Here is a 23883-nt window from a genome sequence, read left to right as displayed (position 1 = left end):
GTTAACACTCATGTCTCCTGAAGTTAGAAGGGGCTTGGTTTTCACATTCTTTCCCTTTGATTCCACAGAAGTGTGACATTTCAAATGGTTCTTTTGGATCATGTTTTGGGGAAGCTATTCTTACCACCCAGAACATGTCTGCATCTGGTCTATAACACGCCCTGAATTCCAATCAGAAAGGAACTTTTCATGCAAAATGTGGTGTCAAATGTTCAGGGGGTATAGGGGCTGCAGAGAAACAAGCCCCCTGGGAGATCACACCCTAGAAAGGAGACAGACAGGCAGACATTCCTCTGGAATTAGGCAGCCAGGAATCTCTACTGCAATTGAGTCACCAACAAAGTCTCCTGGAGAGGTCTGTGATCAGAGAACTGGGTTAGAATTCTTAAGGAAAGGAATTTAAGCTGAGGCTTAAGGGGTGGATGAGACCTTAAGAAAACAAGTGTTGGGGGATACTTGGCCTAAGGGGCAGAAAGAAACAACCAAAATGAAGGAACAGGACATAGTGGGCATGAATTCAGAGAGAGAGCTGAGGGGTGTGGGGAACATAAATAAAAGAGAGTGATGCTATAAACAAAGATTAAGAACAGGTCCTAGAAGGCTCTGGGAGTCACTGGGAGGAGTTTAGCAATGAGGGATCAGGCATTCCTTGCCTAGGTGGGTCTCTAGATGAGGAAAGAGCCCTTCCTCAAGGTCACAGGGCAGTGGTGATTCTGTGGCTTGACCTAAGTCTCCCAGTCATGCTTCCCCCACAGCCAGGCTGGCAGCTGCCTCTGGTCAGTCCTCGAATCTGAGAGACAGAGGAAGAGAAGGGGATGTCCCTGTCAGCTTTAGGAGGGCTTCCGGAAGTTTTAAGAAGAAAAGTTTTGATGATTTTTACATCTTCTTAGAGGCCATGAGGATGTTCCAACTGGAAGGTAACCTTCATTCTGCCCAGGAAAGGCTTAATCAACACCCACTGGCGCGCGGCCTTGGGGCAGGGCCTGTAGGGACAGAAAGGACCTTAGGTGCCTTTGTCACTGCTTGAGAAATAGGTCTGTCACCCAGGGTTGGACAACTTGGAAAAGGCAGGCTGCTGGGAGGCGGTGACTGCTCTTAGGGCTTTTGTTCCCTTTCAGGTAAATGGCAGGAATTTCCATTTGGACAACCAGACAACCTGACTAAAACACTGAGTCAGGCAGGAAGACTTCTCTAGAGAACCCCATTTCCTGGGAGGGCTTGCCCTTGGGATGGTGGGGCTAAGATGGTGTGACTTCCCAGGAGAAGGCCTATCCTTCCGACTCAGGCTGGGTGTGCAGCCCACAGGTTTTATTCCATCTTACCAGGAAGCTGGAGCCCAGCTGGCTCTCAAAACTGATTCTGAGCCCAGTTCTTCTTTGTAAAAGAAGGTGGAGATGTGTATATGTGATGGTGGGGGAGGGAGGAAGTAAAAGAGCAGTGTCCCGCTTGGCAGCCCAGCCACTCCCTGACTGCCTGTGAAAGAAGCTGCAGAGGCTGTGTTTGTGTAAAGCCACCATTTGTCCCCACGGTGTCGACATTCGTCGGGCTCCCGCTCCCGAATAAATTATCCGCTGGGTGTGCATCACACAGCCTTTGCTGGGCTTTCTCAGTATATTTCACAACTGCTCTGAGTTTATAATTGTTTCAGATCCTTTATCAAATATGTGTCATAAAGACCAATGGGATTGGGTTTATTTATCACCTAGCTGGGTTCTTACTTGAGCTCTGAAAAAAATTATTTGGCTGTACAACCTTTCTCGGGGCTCTGAGTTAATGGACTTCTCTGCTGCAAAGCCATTGAAATTCGTTGCCTTTTAATATTTGACATCTCTTCCTCCTTATTACCACCTCAGACAGCCCTTCCAGTCTAGCTGGAATGAGCCCACTCGTCTCTGACAAATAACTTGTGTCGTTTGGTGAAAAATATGCAGAAGTCTGGCTGCAACTTCATCTCCAGTCTTGGTTCTGTTTGTGGCTTCACTCTCCTCTAAGCAAAGCATCCAGGGAATTCCCTGGTAATCCAGTGGCTAGGACTCCAAGCTCTCACTGCTGACGGCCTGAGTTCAATCCTTGGTCAGGGAACTAAGATCCCACAAGTCGTGCAGTGTGACATATAAATTAAAGAAATAAATAAAGCTCCCTCCATTACAAAAAACACACACAAACAAGCAAAGCCTCCAGCCCCAGGCAGACCCTTCCCAGGGTCTGCAGTCTCCTTTCTCTCTGATGCCACTGGCTGCTGGATTCATAGAGCTGGGTTACCCTAATCAAGTTAAATGAAGTTTGAGACAAGGAATTTAGAGATGTCTGTGACTAGGTATTTAAATTAATTATTTTTTTAAGTTTAAAAATAAATAAATGCTTGGTTTCCAAAAAAAAAAAAGAGAGAGAGAGAATTAGCCTCACAGTAGTACTTTTCACAGCAGCTCAAAGAAAGAAGCAACCCAGAGGTCCACTGACAGATGAATGGATAAGCAAAAGGTGGTCAATTCATACAATGATTCAATACCTGGTTGGGGAACTAAGATCCCACAAGCCAAGAGGCACAGTCAAAAAAAAAAATTTTTTTTTTAAGGAAGAAAAGAAGACTATCTGTTTTTCCCATAGAAAGGAAGGACATTTTCACACATGACGGAACATGGATGAGCTCTGAGGACACTGTGCTAAGTGAAATAAGTCAGCCACAAAAAGACAGATACTGCACGATTCCATTTATATGAGATACCTACAATAGTCAAGTTTGTAGAGACAGAAGGATGTGGAAAGAGGAGAACAGGAAGTTGTTGTTTAAGGGGTACAGAATTTCAGTTTAGCAAGATAAAACTTGCACAGCAGTAAAATGTATAATATATAACAGTTAAACGTATAATGTAGAGTAATAAAATGTATTTAACACGGCTGAACTTAAAAATGGTTAAGATGGTAATTTTACAACAACAGTGGAAAGAATGAACTTCAAACTGAACCAGCAAAGGAGAAACGGACACAAAGGAAGTGCTCTGAGCATTTGAGTTCATCATCTATTCATGCCTCCATATCAGTTAGATGTGTTGCTACATAACAAATAATTCTAAGATTTAGTGGCTTAAAACAACAACCACTTCCCTGGTGGCTCAGACAGTAAAGAATTCACCTGCAATTCGGGAAACCTGGATTTGATCCCTGGGAGGAGGGCAGGACAACCCACTCCAGTATTCTTGCCTGGAGAATCCCCATGGACAGAGGAGCCTGGCGGGCTACAGTCCATGGAGTTGCAAAGGGTCAGACATGACCGATCGACTAAGCACAATACGCACAGCACTGTTTGGGTTGGGCTCAGGTGTCCTGGGTCAGACTCAGCTGATCTTGACAGGGGCTGGCTGGTCTAAATGGCTCATCTGCGAGGGCTCACCTCTGCTGCACATGTTCTCTCATCTTCCAATAAAAGTAGCCCAGGAGTGATCAAATGGTGGTGGGGGCATGAATTCCCCAAAAAAATAAGCAAAGCCCCTTGAGGCTGTGGCTCACCCTCAGAGAGTGTCCTTTCAACCAAGTTTTTGGGTCTGAAACAAGTCACAAGTCCAGTCAAGATTTAAAGGGTGGGGCAAATAACTCTACCCTTTGATGGAAGGGGCTGCAAAGAATTTTTGCAGTCTAGCACACTGGCTGTATACATATGTCAGGCCGTGTGCTAAGTGCTGAAGATAAGATACAATCCTGTGCAGGAGACATCCAAGTAAATAAATAATTACAACACATATTGTGCTCTAAAGAAGTAAGCAAAGGATGCCAAAGACAGTGGAGGGCCAAGAAATCTGGAGGGAATAGGGGAAAGAGGCAATGAGGCCTGGGACAAAAATAATGCCTTAACTGGTATTGCAAGAGAAAATGATGATTAGCCCAAAGAAGCAGGGAGGAAGAAAGACCTGAGCAGAGAGGCAAAGAGACGAGTAAAGAATGGAGGGGGACCTGCCTGGAGTTCACTGAGGCTTCGGTGGGGAGTAAAGGGTTCATGGAGAGGGGAGGAGCTGGGTGTGGGCCAGGGAGACATCACAGAGGGTCTGGCTCCCACGGCTAAGCCATGAAAATTTTACTTAAGCAGAGGCTGATCGTCAGGCTGCTGTGTGGAGGGGGCTTGGCCGGAGAACAGGTCAGAAAAGAGTAGACAGACTTGGAGGCTGTTGCAGGGACTCAGGTAAGAGAGGATGGTAGCTCCGATAGGGCGCTGATGTGAATGGGACAAGTGAATCAGGGCAGAGATTTCTGGTAAAAGAGGCAGGACTGGGTGGGAGGGGAAGGGAGGAGTGAGGGAGAAGCCTAGTGAACGGGTGGGCCTGTGCTTTCTTCTGGGTGGTCTGAGCTGAGGGAGTTTCCCAAGGAGGGGCAAGGTGGAGGGCACAGGGGAGCCACTTGGGTGGTCAAGGCAAGGGCGTGGGGTCCCCACTCAAAGCCAAGAAGACCAGGAAACAATTTCCTGATGCCAGCCTGAACCTTGAGGTCAAGGCCTGTCCTCCTTCACAAGTTGAGGCATATTCTGCTTGCCGTCCTCGGAATCCAATTTGAAGACATACCCCCTGGCAGGCTGGCCCTGAGGCCTGCAGACCACCCAAGCTGGGCACCATGTGGCTGGTCTGAAGGCTTCTCCAGGAACTCACAGGCCTCCAAGCCCCTCAGACATGAAGGGGTTTCCTTTACCAAGACAGGGTGGGCAGGGGGGCAGCTTGTGCCCAGAGCCCATGCTGGCTTCCTCCCGCGGGTCCTCAGTCACCATGTCCCCAGATGCCTGCTCTCCAGCTGGGCACTCAGCCAGCAGCAGTAAGCACGTACTGACTGATCAATACTTCCAATGCACTCGGGGCCCTGCTGTGAGAAGGACTCCTCTAGTGAGCCCTTTCATAAATTGAAAAATTCTCCTGAAACTGAGTAATCTTGCCCAGCTATTAAAACCAGATTTCCACAAAGCGAGGGTAGGAAGCGCCCACAGTTCCAAGGATCTGGCTGTCCAAGCACCTCCCAGATCCAGCCTGGGGAGCAGGCATCGCTGCTGGGGTTGGGGCTGCAGATGAAATCATCCCTGGGAACTTAGTTTGAAGGAAAATTTTCCAAAACAATCAGAATTCTTTGGGCCCAGAAGGCGTGGCATTCCGTGCAGCTAGCCCTTCATTCTCCCCGTCACCTGAGCACGGTTAACTCAGCAGGCATCTGGGCCGTATCCATCGACCACTGGGGCCACCAGAGCATGTGCCCATGGTGCTTGGGGGAACTGAGTGCCAAAAGCTGGAGCAACTTGCCCAGGGTCATCCAGCCAATTAGTGGCAAAGCTGGAACAAGAACTGGAACTTCCAGCCCAGAGCTCTTTCTCCCCCCACACCCCCCACCCCATCTCCCCATGGGATTTCACTCCAAAAGGTGACATCATCCATCTGGCTCACAGTTTGGGAATGAATTCAGCTGGGGCTCCTTTGTGGAGCTAATGTGCGATGCGAACACAGCAGTTCAGCCTTAACCCAGCCCAACCCTGCAGGTTCACCGTGAGTCGGGTCCACCCCCGCAGGCCGTGTGCTTCAGGTCCCCACTGCCCACTCTCCCCAGGTGTCCCATGGCCCTAACCTTATCCCCGCAGCTGAATTCATCACCCTCTCCCTTCCCGAGGTGCCCCCAGCAGCAGGAAGTGGTCTTCATGCCCCCCAACCCCATTATGGTTCCTGCAGAACTGATGGCCGTGGTGGTTGTTCAGGCACCCAGTCATGTCCAATTCTTTGAGACCCCCATGGACGGCAGCACGCCAGGCTTCCATGTCCCTCATCTCCTGGAGTTTGCCCAAGTTCGTGTTCATTGCATCGCTGATGCTGTCCAGCCATCTCATCCTCTGACTCCTTCTTCTTCTGCCCTCGATCTTTCCCAGCATCAGGAACTTTTCCAGTGAGTCGTCTGTTCGCATCAGATAACCAAAATACTGGAGCCAGGGTACCCATGACCTAAATACTTGTGTTTTTTTCCGGTCCTTCTGTCATCATTGCAGCTCAGGCCTTTGTCACTTCTCACTTGGATTGCACAGTGATCACCACCATCAACAAAAACATCGAACTTACCACCATTGAGTGTTTAGCATGTGCTGAGCACAGGGCTAACAGCTGACCATGGGATAGTGCCATTAATCTTCACCAGAAGGGGACATGGAAGCTTTGGGGACTCTGGGTAACTTTCTCAAGATCACACACCAATAAGAGAGTTCAGGGTCTCCCCCAGTCCCGGCTCGGAAGCCCAGCTCTCTCTCCGCAGGGTGCTTTCTTGCCCTGCACCCTGCCTCTGCCATGACTGTTGGAATCCACCCTGGCCACCCCCCTGCACAGAACCCCTGCTGACTTCCTTTTGCCCAGAGCATTAAGCTGGCTCACAGGGTTTTGAGATCTGACCCCCTCCTGTCCTCCCATCATGTCTCTGTCTCTCCCCAGCCCTTGTGTCTGTCCCCTGTATCCGCCTCACCGTGTCCCCCTTGCCCTCCACCTGGGGCTCTGCACCCTGCTGGTTTCCCTTGCTCCAGGTTGGAGCACACCCATGGGAGCCTCTAGAGTCCCCAGCAAATGAACGCCCTCCCCAATACACACACACGCCTGTGGGTGCCCTGCAGTGACCCCAGCTCAGCGTGATGTTGGTTTGGTGAGGGACAGTGATTTGGCATTGCCCGAGCACCTCAGTACCCACCCCATGAGTTCCCTGTGTGTCCCCTCAAAGGGTCTGGCTGACCTCAAAGCCCTCAAACTCTTGCCCATCCTTGATTGTGAGCATCTGATCTTCACCAAGTTCTGGGATTAGAACAGAGGGAGCCTCCATCCCCATTTTACAGACATAGAAACAGAGGCTCAGGAACCACAGGGCCTTGGCCACAGACAGGAGTGTCAGAAGCAGAGCTGGGCTCGGCAGGTATCTTGGCTGGCAGCTGATGATGGCCCAGGAGGACAGAGATGAGTGGTTAGGCTGGAGCAGGGCCCACTGGAGGGTAATTCCAGAACACCAGCCAGGGTGCTACAAAGACCCACCCACGGGGCTCGGGGTTCCAGTGGGGGACTTAGAGCATGGGGCTCAGTTCTGCAGACCATCCTTTCCCATTCAGCTGCTGAATAGTCTAAGTCATTCTAGCCCAAGAATCTGGACCCCTGATGTCCAGCTACCAGGAAAGCTACAGGCAGCCTCTATCCAGGAGGAGGTCAGGTCTGGGGGCAGGCAGGCTGGGCAAGGCTGGTGGGAATGTTGCTCCTCTGAAGGCTTTAACTTTGCAAGTGAGAGTGTTTATATAAACTAAGCAGGATAGTTAGGCTCTCCTCCTTCCCTCCTCTGAGCCTTGAAGTGGGTCTGGGAGAAGCTTCTGACATGCCCACGTTTGGAGCCCAAGCACCTGGGGCGCCTTCTGTGCCGGCCCCAGGTGGCCAAGACACCAGGCAAAGGTAGGTGTGCGTCAGGCTGGAAGGCCACTTCTTGGAACCTCCTGGGGCTGCAAGCCAGGCTCTCCTGTGCTGAAGACCCAGGTGAGGGGAGGGGGTCCTGAGAGGATGACTCAGGAAGTGGGAGGAGGTGTAGACTATCCTTGCCCCTGGCTTGCTTCCCCACCCTCACCCCCAAACCTCCACATCAGTCCCAGAAGTGTGAAAAGGAGGTGCTCATCAGGCCCCCACTCCACCCCTCCTTTCTTGGGGACCCCTCCCCAAGAAGCTCACCCCAGCCATGGCTGTGAGTATCTAACGTAAGGGACGCTGTTTTTGCAGGTTTTGTGGTTTTTATTCCTTTGAACCATATCCAGCCCATCTTACATCACAATGCCATGCTTTACTTGGTATCAGATACATCAGCACTCATTGGCATTTGGAGAACTTGTTCTGTAGCTAAATTCCAGTTTTCAGTTGTCTATGATGATGTATTCTCTGTGTTTCCAATTGTTGGTATGGGAAAATTTTCTCCCAGCCTTTCAAGTCTGGGTTTGGTTTTTTTAGTTTCTGGGTTTTTGTTGTTGTTGTTTTGTGTTCGGGGTTTTTTTTTTTTTTTTTTTTTTGCTTTTGAAAGCCGTATTCCTTTGGTTATGTAACCCCTCCCAGTTGCTGCTTGTTTACGCATTGTTTGTGACTTCTTTTGACTGTCAGTGTTTGAGCCAGTCTTGCCAAGAAACAGTATCAAGTATTTTCCTATTTCTCTACTTCTTGAAAAAAAAATTTTAATTAAAAAAAAAAAACTCTTAATGGGAACCTGGCCCTGTCTGTCTTCTCTGTTCTGCAGAAATGTTGAAAGAATTGAACCAGCAGCGCAGAGCGAAAGCGTTTACAGACCTGAAAATTGTTGTTGAAGGCAGAGAGTTTGAAGTCCACCAAAATGTTCTAGCTTCCTGCAGCTTGTATTTCAAGGACCTGATTCAAAGGTTTGCCTTCCTTCCAGCTGTGGTCGGGTCTGTTCCTTTGTAGGACGCTTTTGTGTCGCTTTTCTCCTCCCCTCTCTTACAGGTTCCTGAAGCGTGACTCCCTGTCACAGAGCCAGTAGCCATCTCTCCTCCCCCTCCTCCTCCCAGTGCCCTCTCACACACAGCCTCAGAGCAGCCACTGTCCCCAGCCCATCCCACACAGCTTTGCTGGTCCCTGGGGTGGGGGGCCTCTGCCAGCAGTAGGCAACATTCCACCCCACCCTTGAGGGTCCTGCGTTCTCAGTGGCTTGCGAGCCCTCGCTGAGGTTAGGACTGCAGGCTCCACTCTAAGGGACTACTGCACACTGCCCCCACTGGGCCAGCACAGGCCCCCAGCACCATCACCGCTGCTGTCGACAGTGAACTTAATGCTAGGACAGCACATCGACCAGACTGTCCCCCACCGAGGAGCACGAGGCACCCACGGGGCTACTCTTCCAACAGCCCAAGTCAGGGAGAACTGACCTGTAGCCAAAGCCTCATTCATGCTGCATGTCTCGATACTTGTACACTGAGCCTAAGCCAGCCCTTCTGAGCACAGACCAGGTGTGTTCTAAACACGGTCTCTCTCAGCCTTTGCTCCCCTCCCTTCCTACCCTCTGCCCCGGCTATTTCTACCTGAATGAGTCTTAATGGTGCATGAGCATCTTTTTTTTTTTCCATTATGTTGATTTTCTTTTTTTTTTTTTACTTTGTCTGCTTCATACCCTTGCAAAGAAGTCAGGGGCCACCTTCTAGCGCCTTAGTGAGGGAGAGCAGACGAGGGGGCCAGCCCAGGGTAACGCTCCTCTTTCTCTCACCCATCAGCAGATTAATGCCGCTGCTCATTTTGCCTTGCAGCCTCTCCGGGGCGGACGCTGAGCCAGGACTGTGCTCAGAGTGGGAGGACAGACCTCTGCTTGCTTCCCACTGCTGTGTTTGGACTTGCCAACTAACCCCAGAGTGACTGTGTTTTGTTCCAGGATGGCACACTGGCCGGCATCTCCTTTCCAATCTGTTGTGTCCTTTCACTTCGAGCTGAGCTGCCCGGCGTGCGAGCCCCGCGCAGCCGCACTGGCCCCAGCCATGCAGGAACGGGCAGGCTCTTTGTGACTTCCAGTCCCATGGATAGCTTGGCTCTCCCGCCCCCAGTGCTTGGGTTCTCTCTGACCGAGCACAGGGGTTGGGGCACGAGCTCTGGAGTGAAGGGGCACGGCCAGTGGCTTCTTCGGGCCAAAGGAGGTCTTTGTGCTGCCACTCTTGGCAAATTCTCAACTGACAGTGGCCGGCACCCGGCCGCTGGATTGCAGAACCGGCATCCTCGGCCTTGGTCCCTGCTCCAGATCGCTGGAGAGCACAGAGGGGGCAGGATACAAGGGCAGCTTGGTACTGAGCGATGGCCCAGCCCTGGGCTAGAAAGATGTGGGCGAGGGGAGTGCAGGAGCTCTTTGACTATTGTCAGAGACCATACATGTAAAGCCAGAAGCTCACACATGACAGAGAAGAGACACGGCTAGGTGGGAACCCAAAGTAGTGAAGGCTTCTTGGACAGACCAAAAAGAAGGAGGAAGAACATTCCAGGCAAAGGATGGGTTGCTTGGAATGTTCTGGAATGCAAAGAATGTTCTACAATGTTTTAAAATGTTTCAGGCAAAGGATGGGTTGCCTGGAATAACAAGCTGAGGACAGAGACAGTCATGAGCAGTGGGGATGAGGAGATGGCCCTCCCAGAGAGAAGTGTGAGCTAGGGTGAGATGACATGGCATGGGACGGCATGGCAGGCCCTGATCTCCAGGCCAGGGCCCTGGGCTCGCTCTGAGGGTGTGGAGCCCATCAGGGTAAGTGGAACAGAGATGCCCACTCTCAGATGGGAGAACTTCAGGACGGGCCTCAGTGACCCTAACCAGAAAGGCTGGGTGCAGGGGCTGAGCAGAGCTGGGAGCCGGGAGACCTGGGTTCTACCCCTGACTCTGTCCTGTGACCCCAGTCTGGTCACGTCCTCTCCCTCAGGCCTCAGGGTTTTCTCATCTGTAAAACAGGAGGTTGGTTCAAATAATGTTCAGGTTTCCTTTCTGCTCTCACAGGGTGACGGTGAGGGGATGGGCAGGGCTTCCTGAGTGCAAGCACAGACAGGCAGGTCCATGGACCAAGGTCAGGGGCGAGCTGGGGGAGGTGCTGCATTGAGTGTTTGGCCTGTCAAGTTTCAGCAGCCTGAAGATACCCAAGTAGAGATGACTGGTAGGCAGCCAGAGGTCTGAGGTCTGGGGAGACAGGGCTGAGTCTTCAGCGTACAGGAGGGTCACTCAGCAGGAGAGGAGGCCACAGCAGAACCCAGAAATGCCCTGCAGTTCAAAATCATAATGCCAGAAAATTCCAAGGCCATCTGGCTCAGGTGGTAAAGAATCTGCCTGTAAAACGGGAGACCTGGGTTCTTCGATCCCTGGGTCAGGAAGATCCCCTGGAGAAAGGAATGGCAAACTACTCCAGTATTATTGCCTGGAGAATTCCATGGGCAGAAGCTATAGTCCAAGGAATCGCAAAGAGTCAAACACAACTAATCAAGTCAAACAGGACTAAGTAATGAACACCTTCACTTTCTAGTGGTTAGGACTTGGCACTTTTACTGCAGAGACCCAGATTCAACCCCTGGTGGGGGAACTAAGATTCTGCAAGAGGCAAGATGCAGCCAAGAAAAAAAAAATTCCCTCGTCCTAATCATGGGCACACATCGCTATTTCTGCCCACAGAGGCCAGAAGATGCCTTCATGGGAAGGGAAGCAGACTCTATGGGAAGATGCCTTCCTTCCGGGCCATGTGAAATCCTCGAGTGTCTCACATTCTCAGTGGTCAGGGAGCACCTGCCATTGCCATGTCATGTCTGCCTCCTCGAGTCTGTGACGCCAAGACTTAGTGCGCAGTAGACAGAATGACCCAGCAGGAGAGCAAGACCCTGCCCGCCAAACCCCACGCAGGGTCTTTCCTCTCAGCAGCTGCACTAACACAAGCAGAGGTGTGGGGGCCATCTGTGGGCCATGACACCCTGGCCCTGCCCTTCCCCAGGGCCTAGGTAAGCCCTGTCAGGGGCAGAGGCCCTCCCTCTATTGTCTGGGACCCCAGGCCTGGGGGCTCTGGCTGGCCTCCTTCCAGCCTTTGGCCTGGAACATGTGATGCAGTCCTTGCTCTGAACCCACTGAGTACCCATCCCAGCATCAGCCCCAACCCCAGTACGATGCCCTCACCTGGAGCCACAGACCAGACATGGGGAGCCCAGTCATTCCCTACTCTTCACCCAGCAAGCAAGCAGGAGCCCCTCCTGGGTACAGGGAACCACTGGATGAGATGGGCGCTGGCCCTTGGGGAGACCACAGTCTGGGGAGGAGGAAACTGTAAAGTGCAACTGGGAGTGCAGGGTGAAGGCAGCAGAGGAGGGTTGCTGGCTCCCAGGCCAATTGCCTGACTCCACAAGGGAGGGAAGTTTGGAGACGGCCCCTGGGATAAGGGTGGCATCTGGCCTGGGTTTTGAACCCAGAGAGGAATATTGGCAGAGCAGACAAGCTCAGGGCCTCAGGATGGCAGGGGGTGATGGTAGCACAGGTGAGCAGGTATCCCTGCAACATCAAGTGCAAGGTGAAGACGGAGGGGAGAGGCAGTGCGGAAGGCAGGAGTCAGCTCACAGGACTTGTTCTAAACCTGGGGGTGTCATGTTCAGGCTTGCAGTTAATAAAGATGACAATTGGACCAGGAGTGGGACAGCCATGTATCAGAGTGTCCTCTGGACCAGCCTTCTCAGCTTAGAGCCCCATCAGCGACCCCCCTTAGCAGCCCCCAGCCCAGAGCCCCAGGCTGGATCCACCTGTTCCTCCTTCACCTGGGTTTATACCTTTGCTGAGGCTGCAGCAGCCTTTTGCCCTTCATCTTCCCTTATTTAGTTTCAAACTCTAGTCCTTCCTCTGACAAGGGCAAGACCCAGCCCACAGGGAGAACTGCTGAGGTGCTTAATGTCACCCTGCAAGCCCCACCCCCATTGAACCTGATGAGCAGGTGCCCCCATTCTACAGATGAAGGGATTGAGGCAAGGGAATTCTAAGTAACCAGTAGATCTGGGATTCAAACTGAGGCCCTCATGCTCTTCAGTTCAGTTCAGTTCAGTTCAGTTACTCAGTCGTGTCCAACTCTTTGCGACCCCATGAATCACAGCACGCCAGGCCTCCCCTGTCCATCATCAACCCCCGGAGTTCACTCAAACTCATGTCCATTGAGTCAGTGATGCCATCCAGCCATCTCATCCTCTGTCATCCCCTTGTCCTCCTGCCCCCAATACCTCCCAGCATCAGGGTCTTTTCCAATGAGTCAGATCTTCGCATGAGGTGGCCAAAGTACTGGAGGTTCAGTTTCAGCATCAGTCCTTCCAATGAACACCCAGAACTGATCTCCTTTAGGATTGACTGGTTGGATCTCCTTGCAGTCCAAGGGACTCTCAAGAGTCTTCTCCAACACCACAGTTCAAAAGCATCAATTCTTCGGCACTCAGCTTTCTTCATAGTCCAACTTTCACATCCAAACATGACCACAGGAAAAACCATAGCCTTGACTAGACAGATTTTGTTGGCAAAGTAATAGGTTAGTCATAACCTTCCTTCCAAGGAGTAAGCGTCTTTTAATTTCATGGCTGCAGTCACCATCTGCAGTGATTTTGGAGCCCCCCAAAATAAAGTCTGACACTGTTTCCACTGTTTCTCTATCTATTTCCCATGAAGTGATGGGACCAGATGCCATGATCTTCGTTTTCTGAATGGTGAGCTTTAAGCCAACTTTTTCACTCTCCTCTTTCACTTTCATCAAGAGGCTTTTTAGTTCCTCTTCACTTTCTGCCATAAGGGTGGTGTTATCTGCTTATCTGAGGTTATTGATATTTCTCCCGGCAATCTTGATTCCACCTTGTGCTTCTTCCAGCCCAGCATTTCTCATGATGTACTCTGCATAGATGTTAAATAAGCAGGGTGACAATATACAGCCTTGATGTACTCCTTTTCCTGTTTGGAACCAGTCTGTTGTTCCATGTCCAGTTCTAACTGTTGCTTCCTGACCTGCATATAGGTTTCTCAAGAGGCAGGTCAGGTGGTCTGATATTCCCGTCTCTTTCAGAATTTTCCACAGTTTATTGTGATCCACACAGTCAAAGGCTTTGGCATAGTCAATAAAGCAGAAATAGATGTTTTTCTGGAACTCTCTTCCTTTTTCCACACTCCAGCAGATGTTGACAATTTGATCTCTGCTTCCTCTGCCTTTTCTAAAACCAGCTTGAACATCTGGAAGTTCATGGTTCACGTATTGCTGAAGCTTAGCATGGAGAATTTTGAGCATTACTTTACTAGCGTGTGCAATTGTGCAGTAGTTTGAGCATTCTTTGGCATTGCCTTTCTTTGGGATTGGAATGAAAACTGACCTTTTCCAGTCCTGTGGCCACTGCTGAGTTTTCCAAATTTGCTGGCATATGGAGTGCAGCACTTTCACAGCATCATCTTTTAGGATTTGAAACAGCTCCACTGGAATTCCATCACCTCCACTAGCTTTGTTCATAGTGATGCTTCCTAAAGCCCACTTGACTTCACATTCCAGAAGGTCTGGCTCTAGGTGATCACCATTCTGATTATCTGGGTCATGAAGCTCTTTTTCGTACAGTTCTCTTGTGTATTCTTGCCACCTCTTCTTAATATCTTCTGCTTCTGTTAGGTCCATACCATTTCTGTCCTTTATCGAGCCCATCTTTGCATAAAATGTTCCCTTGGTATCTCTAATTTTCTTGAAGAGATCTCTAGTCTTTCCCATTTTGTTGTTTTCCTCTATTTCTTTGCATTGATCACTGAGGAAGGCCTCTTATCTCTCCTTGCTATTCTTTGGAACTCTGCATTCAGATGCTTATATCTTTCCTTTTCTCCTTTGCTTTTCACTTCTCTTCTTTTCACAGCTATTTGTAAGGCCTCCCCAGACAGCCATTTTGCTTTTTTGAATTTCTTTTCCATGAGTATGGTCTTGATCCCTGTCTCCTGTACAATGTCATGAACCTCCATCCATAGTTCTTCAGGCACTCTATCAGATCTAGTCTCTTAAATCTATTTCTCACTTCCACTGTATAATCACAAGGGATTTGATTTAGATCATACCTGAATGGTCTAGTGGTTTTTCCCTACTTTCTTCAATTTAAGTCTGGCAATAAGGAATTCATGATCTGAACCACAATCAGCTCCCAGTCTTGTTTTTGCTGACTGTATAGAGCTTCTCCATCTTTGGCAGCAAAGAATATAATCAATCTGATTTCAGTGTTGACCATCTGGTGATGTCCATGTGTAGAGTCTTCTCTTGTGTTGTTGGAAGAGGGTGAACACCCATTTTCTGACCCAGGGAAGAACAAAACCATCCTTTCTACTCCTGCACAAAGTTTGTACAGAAGAGGGAAGTAAAATCTCAGGGTTGACGGTGTAGAAGTGTGCAAGAAATGGGGACGCAGAGCTTGTGTGTGTGCACATATATTAGAAATGCTTGTAAACTGGCCACAGAATCCACCCAAGAAAAGACATAACCCCTGCCCCCATGAGACAAGCCCTCTCCCCCGTACCCAGGAGAGGCTGTGTCCACTGGAGTGAGGGCTGGAGGAGGCTCAGAGAGGCTGGAAAAAGAGCACATGGGGCCATGGGAAAGTTCAGCACAAAGCCCAGGATAAGATGGCAAGGCTGTCGAATCATCCTTCTATGCCTACTCTGAGTCCCCCTGACAATCAGGTGAAAGCCCAGCAGGAAACAGAGCTGCAGCCCTGTCTTTGGATAACATGAAGCCTAGTGCTGCATAACAACCAGGCCCTACCTGCACCCAGGCTGGAGGGTGAACACCAGCAGGACTGAGTGGAGAGGAGGACAGGGGCTCAGTGGACTGAGCCCCAGGTGTCAGGAAGGAAGGAGGATGTTTTGAGCAGACTAGACCTAGACATAAACTTGGTCAAACTCCAGGAGATGGTGAGGGACAGGGAAGCGTGGCGTCCTGCAGTCCATGGGGTCGCAAAGAGTCAGACATGACTTGGCGACTGAACAAGACCTAGTGGAGTCCTGGGGAGGCAGGCTTCTGAGTCAAGGGTCACTCCTCAACCCCAGTGAGCAGGACTGAGGTCTGCCTTTCATGAAGAAGTCCCTTCACTTTTCCCCCAGGAGCCAAGGAGCTCTGGGGGACCACTGGTCCCCTATTGGTGCCAATGGGGGCACTGGCTGCACTCACTGACCTGGTGGGCTGCAGGCCCCTTCAGAGGGGACCGGTCTGTTCTTCTTTAGAGACAGCAGGGGCCCTGCCTCCCTGCCACAAGTGTGGGAGACAACGCCTAGCCCCAAAGGAGCATTGCCCCCGCATCTCACCAAATGGGACAGAGACCTGACATTCTACCTTCTCTCTCCTCTCACTAAGCCTGCTGGAGCCACCAGCACATTTGAGCTCTATCCTCTTTTCATAGTAAATGAGAACAGATGGACAAATTTTCTGCAGGTTGATTTTCACAAGCCCCATGTGTAGACGCTGGACTTCTCACTCCAGCCCCCTCTCCAGGGGGAAACTAAAAGGATCTCTGTAATTGAGTGGCACAGACCTGGCATGCAGGGGAGCCCAGTAGAGTTAATGCAGTAGCCTAGCCATGTGCCTTTCTCCCTCCTTCCCTGAGAAGCTGGGCATTTGTGGGTGGCAGGCTAACCCTTTCTTGGGAGAACAGAGCAGTGTGACTAGAAGAGCAGAGAGAGAGAGAATCACACATCCCAAGTCCTGGGTGGGGTCGCCCTCCTGAGTGGAGCAGGGTGCCATCCACATTCATCCCTGCTCCATGTTTACCCCCACTCCCCACTGCCCCAACAGTTCCAGATCCAGCTTGCAGAATGAATGCATCTGATCTCTGAGGTGTGTGGGGGTGGATGAGATTCTGTCCTGAATTCTGAAGAGGGCGGTTCTTATCCCGCAAGAGTGAATTGCTAATGGTGGGGTCACAAAAATCCTAACATTGGGGTAAGCCATTCCCAGCATATCTGCCAAGATCTGCCAGATCTGCCAAGCAGAGCCTATGTCCCATATGCTGGGGACATACCCCTGATTGGGAGGAGGTGACCCCAGGAAGTTTTAGTCTCCTGAGAACACCTGTGGGCCCTGCGTGCACTGGACAGCTCCAGCCTACCTCTCACTCCCATGCTCCTGCCCCCAGTGTCAGGCCACAGCCCCACCTTGCCAAGGCTGTCATTCCTGCCCTGCTGCCCTTCTCTCCAAGGTCACATCGTGACCCCGATTATCCAGCAGCTCCCCAGATACTCTGTGGGGCTGAGGGGAATAGGACTCTCAGAGCCCATGAGCCAGCGTAGGACAGGGACAGAATTGTCATCTAGGGAGGACACAGCTCCCCACTGGTGATCAGGACCACCCTTCAAGGGTAATGCCTCCCAGGGGGTTCTTGCTCAGAGGGAAGAGGCCAACGGAGCACAAAGGTCCTGTCCCAAGATAGTCTGATGGTCAGGGGAGGAGAGTGACCACTGGCCTGCCTCTGTCCCCACAGCTGCCTGGGCCACCCAGGAATGCCGGTGTGGACCATGAGCCTGCTGTGCAAGGGAGCTGCAGGAGGCCTCACTGTCAGGGGCCTCGCCTCCTCCAGATCTTGAGCTCCACCACCCAAAACAGTCTCCATGAGGTCCCCATGTGCTTCTCTGCGGCCAGGGGGAATGGTTGTTCAGCTCACAACATCTGGCATCTGGCCCCAGGGGCCTCCAGCCACTCCCCACAGATCCTTTGCTCAGTGGCTCACTCCCCTCCATAGGTGGCCGCAGTAGTGGGGGAGTGGGGGATATGGGGGAACAGAGCCCCGGCTGAGCATCACAGGAGCAGCAGTCCTTGGACAGCCCCTGCCATGGTCAATAACCCCCTGTGCCCCTCTGGGCAACCCTTGGCTCCTCGGCCATGGGGCAGCACCGTGTCCCCAGGACCTATCCTTGGCTCAGACTCTGGGCAAGACCACACAGGTCCCACCAGACCCATCACTTGGGGCCGTGGGCTCCACTGGCCTTCCATCTACCCAACACCCCTCCCCATGGGGTGACTCCATGGTCCTCAGGGTCACGGGTCACATGCATGTCAGAGCATGTGTGTGCACGCGTGTGCATACATCCTAAAGTCCCACCTCAGCTCCTCTCTGATTTTGTGCTGAGAGTTTGCAGGGAGACAGGAGAGCTGGCCAGATGGAGCTAGGCAGCAGGGGCTGGGAACCTTGGGAGAAGGGGAGCAGCCCTACTTTGGCCTCATGAGCCCTGCCCTGGCTGTGGCCCAGCATGACCTCCCGAGAGCATGAAGGACAGTGGTGGGGGTGGGGGTGGGGCAGAAAGTGGCAGGTAGGAATGAAAGCAGAGTAGAGTAAGAGGTTGACCAGATAGCTCCTGAGGCCTGGGGTGTTCAGAATGTCTGTGGTTTCAAGAGATTCCATAATAAACCACTTTTATACTTAACAAAGTCACCCAAGCATGGAAATCCATCCTGACAGCTGAAGACTAGGTGTGTTAAGACACTTTAAAACTCACACAAACTGTGTATCTATGGGCTTGAGAAGGAGCTCTGCTCAGATGCTCTGTCTAGCCTACACCTTCCCACTCAGCTTTCTGGGCCTGCCCAGGACTTGTGGCAGAATAGACCCTTCAGGCTCCTGGTTGGGTGAGCCATTCTGGAGGGGGATCAGCGCAGTAACATGGGATGGGCGGCCTGGATGCAGACTCACAGCTTCACCTGTTCCCCGCCAGGTCATATTTGTGTTGTAAAGGCCCTGTGAGGCCAGTGCCTAACCAGAGAGAATGTTGTGCTAATGGTGGCATTTCAGGTTCTGTCATGTAGAGCAGAGTCTCTTGGGAAGGCATTTTCCAGCCTCTGTCACAGAAATGCTCCACAGGACTCTAGACCTCATCCAGTCCAGTCTTCTTGTTTTGCAGAAGAGGAGCCTGAGGGCCAGAGAGGCCAAGGCTGCCCGGTTGTGGGTGGCAGAGCTGAGGCACCCAGGTTCCCTTACGCCCAGCTCATACAGGAGCTGGCCTCTCTGGGGCTAGCCTGCTTGCTTGCCCGACACCTCCACACCCCCACTGCCAGCCGCAGGGGCATCCAAGGGACCTGTCACAGGAGTCTGGGCCCCTGGCCTCCTCAGGGTGGGGTGAGGAACAGGGAGAACGCTGCGGTCATTTCCCAGTCACGTGGCTGAACACAGCCCCAGGCAGGACCAGGCTCAGTGTGGGAACCAGGACAGGTCAGAGCAGCCAAGACCGGGTGCCAAGCCGATCCACTTCTGATAACCCTGCCTCCTGACTCTTAACATTCTGGGTGTTTCTCCTCCTGGTCACTTCTCAATTGGTGTTATTTTTGCTTCATCTTATCTGTTTCCTTCCAGGTCCAGCTTTAGGGCGCGGCTGCCAAGCCTTAGGAGCCTTTGCAATGGTTTTGTATTTCTGTAGACACCAGATATAAACATATTTATATATTTGTGTCCCTCCCCCGCTCCCCCCAGTTCACAAGCCCGATGCACACTCTACACGCAGGCCACTCTGACCTCTGACCCCGTGTTCCATGTGGCAGGAGGGCCCCGCCCCGGGCCAGGTCCTAGGTCATGGCTGCTGGCTGTCTGTGGCGGAAGTCCTTGGTTGTTCCCTTCCCCTCCTCCCGGCTCTAACCATTCTGTCCGTCTATCTCGTCTCGTCCTCAGTTTCAAAGCAATGTCATGAAGGGCTTCCTTTCCATGCCTAAAAGGAAACAATATGCTTTTGGGGAAAGAGGTGGGGTTGGAGTTGGGGTTCCAGGGCGGCTTGGGGTCCTCCGTCTTTGCGGTGATCAAGGGGTCGGCTGTGATCACGGCCGGTTGGGAGCCTCAGTCATTCTGGAGATTCTCCCATCCGAGGCAGACCAGGCCCCCGGGGCCCCGGGCCTGCTGACCGTGTTTGGCGGAGATGCCGGGGCCAGCAGCAGAGCCAAACCGTATTGTTTCCCTTTGAGGCCAGTCCTGGTCCTCGTCCCCATCCACAGCTCATGCTTTTTGATTTGCATCTTTTTTTTGCATGGACATGCCGAGTAGTGATAAGCAGGGCTTTCTGTTCTTCTGGGCGTCTCTGGTCAGACTCTTCTCTTTCAGATCCCGTGTCAGGTCGCTAGATTCAGGTGTGTCATTGGCCGTGTCCCTTGAGTCCTAAAATGAAGGGCTGTGAGCGAGGTGTGCAGGGAGACCCAGCCCTGTGAGGAGGCGGCGCCCTGGCCGCGGGCCCACGGGTAAGGACACCCTGGTCTCTGTGCCTAGGTCGGTGCAAGATGGCAGCCAGTGCGGCCGGGAGAAGCTGGAACTGGTCCTGTCCAACCTGCAGGCCGACGTCCTGGAGCTGCTGCTGGAGTTTGTGTACACGGGCTCCCTGGTCATCGACTCGGCCAACGCCAAGACCCTGCTGGAGGCGGCCAGCAAGTTCCAGTTCCACACCTTCTGCAAAGTCTGCGTGTCCTTTCTCGGTGAGCCACGGGGAGTAGCACCAGTGAACGAAACATTCAAGGACTGAGTGGGGACTGAGTGCATGCCCAGCCAGGTCGTCTGGGGCTGCAGCTGGATTTCCCAGCAGATTTAAGATGATCATTCGGATAAATGTGGGCAGAGGCCTTTGCTCACCAGTGGACAGAGGGGTTCTCTGCCTTGCTCCCCCGGGGGCCAGAAGTGCCATGCTGGGCCCCCCAGGCAGTCTTGTGAGAACAAATGGGCTGAGAGGCCCGTGTGAATGGTCTGTTCATGGCCCTGGCTTCCCAGCCCTGTTATCTAAACACTAAACCAAGTTGCTTCCATCAAGGCCTCAACCCAGAGAATGTGCTCACTTTACACCTTGGAGCTGCCCAGTCTGGGTGAGAGCAGGGAGAGGGAAGGGCAGAGATGGGAGTCACCAGAACCAGTCTGGGGGTGGAGTGAGAGAGATGGGGGTGGGGGCAGGTCAGGGGATGGCCAGGGGCCTAAGATGTGGCTTTGGGGCAATGGACCATTTAGAAGAGTCAGGAACTATGACTCTAGAGTTAAGTCCACAAAGGTGAAGGGCCTCCTAGGACCCAGCCATGTCTAGATTAGAATCACCATTAGTCAGATCTCAGGAGCCCTGGCCAGACTGACCCCAGGTCTGGAGGTCAGGTTGGGTGAGGCCGAGTTCCTGTGGGAGATGGTGGGTGGGCTTATGCGGGGTGTTCCTGCTGTCATGACGCTGAAGTAGAAGTCTATGACCCCAGACTTGTCTGTCACAGTTACAGAAGACACTCTAAGCCTCGGTGTGACCCCTGCCCCCAGCCCAGGCCTCCTTCATGCCCTGGCAGTGAGGAAGCTCTAAGCCTGGTGCTGACACCCCATACTTCAGTCTCCGTCCTGCTGAGGGAGGCCTCAGGAAAGCCAGTTTGAGACGGGGCAGAGGAGAATGCAGAAAATGGGTATGAAGTTCCAGGGACACAGGAAATGGGCTTATGGGGACTCTGCTGAAGGCAGGTCACAAGGACATGGGCTCAGAGAGGGGTCCGGAGAGGCGGGCGATGAGCACGGGCGGGGACCCCTCCCCTGCAGTCAGCGGTGCTGTCCTGTGCTCCTGCCCCCAGAGAAGCAGCTGACGGCCAGCAACTGCCTGGGGGTGCTGGCCATGGCCGAGGCCATGCAGTGCAGTGAGCTCTACCACATGGCCAAGGCCTTCGCACTGCAGATCTTCCCCGAGGTGGCAGCCCAGGAGGAGATCCTCAGCATCTCCAAGGACGACTTCATCGCCTACATCTCCAACGACAGCCTCAACACCAAGGCCGAGGAGCTAGTGTACGAGACCGTCATCAAGTGGATCAAGAAGGACCCCGTGTCCCGTGCGCAGGTAGGGCCCAACACACCTGCCCCGGTTCCCGCCCCTCTGCCTCTTAGTGAGGGAGGGCGTCTGGAGCAGGGAGTTGGGGTCTAACCTGGTCTAACCAGCAGTGGGAGCATGCGAGAACCGGCGGGCCTTGCAGAGGGAGGCCGGACCAGCTCACACGGTGCAGAGGGGTAAAGGCGGATGAGAGAAGAGAAATCAGGCACCAGAGGATTCTCGAGGGCTGGCATTGTACCTGCAGGAGACCCAAGCTGACCGAGAGTCCACAGGGTCAAGCAGGCATCACAAGAGCCCTGCGGAGAGAAGGGTGTGCCTGAGTCAGGGGCCCTGGGCTCCCTCAAACACAGCAGGAGTCCCACCCAGGCTCTGGCAGTTGAGAGGGGAGGGACCACCTGGACTGAGTGGAAACCAGGCTGTCAGGAGGGAAGGCAAGTCCCTTGGAAGGGACAGCTAGAGGAAATGAGAGCCAGAGTCCAGAGCAGAAGAGCAGGGCGTGATATCCCCAAGAGAGCCCCTGAGTCACAGGAGGTCAAGCACAGCCCCAGGGATCTCCAGCTGACTAGGGAATTCCTTCATGGGGGTTTTAAACAGAGAAACCACAGGAACAAACATTCCTAGGAAGACCAGCAGGCTGCAGGGATGGGAGTGAATTTGGGATCCTTGCTTTGGGCCAGACTGCCTGGATTCTAAAGTGCTAGGAGCCCCCCACAGTTAGTGCAGACACGCAGATGACTCTTAGGAGAGCTCAGAGTCCACCCAGAAAGCATGGATGGGAAAATGGGGCAGGGAGATGGGAGCCCAGCAAGAGCTGAGGCAGCTGAGTGACAGATGACAGGGCTACTTTGTTGCACATGGAGCAATAAGAGGCGCAAGGGAAGGAGGGATGGGGCAGGGACTGGATCCACAGCATCAAGTGTACACAGGATGCAGAGATGGCCTGCCCCAGCCACTGGGCCAGGAGAAGGCAGTCCTCTGACCTACCAGGCGGGGATGGAGCAAGATTCATTTTCAGAGGAAGGAAGTCAAGTTAGGCCGCTGTAATAGTGACCACCACCATCTACCCCAGATCTGCCTCCAGCCCAGACCTCTGCCTTTGATTGTCTACAGGACCCCTCCAGCCAGTGTCTCCCAAGCCCCTCTCATTCATAAACCCCCAGACCTACCCATCTTCTTGGGTTCCTTATTGCAGTTCTGCCCACCAACCATGGCAGAAGCCAAGTCCTCCCACGCCTTCCACCTCCATGTGGCCACACATTGCTGCCATGGTTGCCTCCTCTTATGAGGGCCAAGTTCTCTCTCTTCATTCCAGGCCCCCTGATCTCACCAGGATGACCACAGTTGTCTCCTGAGAGGGTTCCCTGCCTTCAGTCTCCTCCTTCCAAATTCATTCCCATCCCTGCAGCCTGCTGGTCTTCCTAGGAACATGTTTGGTCCTGTGGTTTCTCTGTTTAAAATTCCCATGAGGGAATTCCCTAATGATCCAGCGGTTGGGACTCCACGTTTCCACTGCAGGAGATGCAGGGCTATCCCTCGTCCGAGAACTAAGATCCCACATGCCAAGCAGTGTGGCCAAAAAAATTTTTTAATAAAATTTTTTTAATTAAAAAATATAAACTCCTCATGAGTGCCCTCATCCACTCTGCAGGAAGCACTACACAGCCCTTAGCAAGCCAAGCCTGAGGTCAGCAGAGGCCAGAACCCAGCTCACCTCTCCAGTCTTATTTCTTCCTGTCTGCTACCCAACCCCTCAACGGAAGCCTTCTGCATCCAACAAGAAAAAACTCCATGTGTGTGCTGAGTTGCTTTAGTCGTGTCTGACTCTGCTAGACACATATGGACTGTAGCCTGCCAGGCTCCTCTGTCCATGGGATTTTCCGGGCAAGAATACTAGAGTGGGTTACCATGCCCTCCTCCAGGGGATCTTCCAGACCCAGGGATCAAACACACATGTCCTGCATTGCAGGTGGATTCTTTACTGCTGAGGCACCGGGGGAGTCCCAATAAGCTCCAGAGGTCTCTCCAAATGCACCACCATGCTCTCTCAGACTCCAGTGCCTCTGTGTGTGCTTTGAATGGCCTCCCTCTCCTTTACCTTAGGCCTAGAGAAGTCAGCAGTCCTTCCACAGCAGGCTCAGACATCACCCACTCTGGGGAGCCTCCTCTCCCACATCCCCACCACCCCTCACTAGACTCTTCTTTGGGAAGAGTCCTTTGATGTGATGGATCCTCTCCCTGCCATGAAATTGTGTACACCTAGAGGTCAGAGACTAGGTTGTACTGGCCTTTGCACCCCAAAAAACAAACTCAGTGAATGGCCTAGAGTGGTCACCAATACTTGTTTGTTGAAACCACAGCGATGAGCAAAGAGTTTGCCAGACAAGTGGGGGATTCAAATCAGTCAGCGAAAAGGCTTCAGTTCAGGGGTGGGGTCCAATGGGGTGCCACTCCAGGGGTTTGCTGGTGAAGGGGAGAGGCACAGGTTAGAATGGTCATGACTTTCAAGCTTAATGATCACAATCAGCTCTCTCGGGCCCTTCCACCAGTCCCTGAGTTTCTGCCCCCACGCACACCTTTTTGAGG

At 52.6% G+C, this 23883-nt stretch overlaps 1 protein-coding gene across 2 annotated transcripts in view; it reads left to right on the top strand.

Annotated features, from left to right (window-relative positions):
• KLHL29 (kelch like family member 29) overlaps nucleotides 1–23883 on the top strand; it is a 237734-nt gene that overhangs the window by 201110 nt on the left and 12741 nt on the right. For both annotated transcript variants that reach the window (XM_040224542.1, XM_040224541.1), the window contains exons 5-7: nucleotides 8248–8386; nucleotides 19737–19939; nucleotides 21050–21309. In XM_040224542.1, coding sequence (XP_040080476.1) covers nucleotides 8248–8386; nucleotides 19737–19939; nucleotides 21050–21309 — 602 coding nt within the window. The remainder of the gene's footprint in view (nucleotides 1–8247; nucleotides 8387–19736; nucleotides 19940–21049; nucleotides 21310–23883) is intronic.

This window comes from Oryx dammah, unplaced genomic scaffold, assembly GCF_014754425.2.
Source record: "Oryx dammah isolate SB20612 unplaced genomic scaffold, SCBI_Odam_1.1 HiC_scaffold_25, whole genome shotgun sequence".
Taxonomy (NCBI): Eukaryota; Metazoa; Chordata; class Mammalia; order Artiodactyla; family Bovidae; genus Oryx; species Oryx dammah.
The sequence above is the reverse complement of the archived record's forward strand: the minus strand, read 5'-3'. Positions and strand labels throughout refer to the sequence as shown.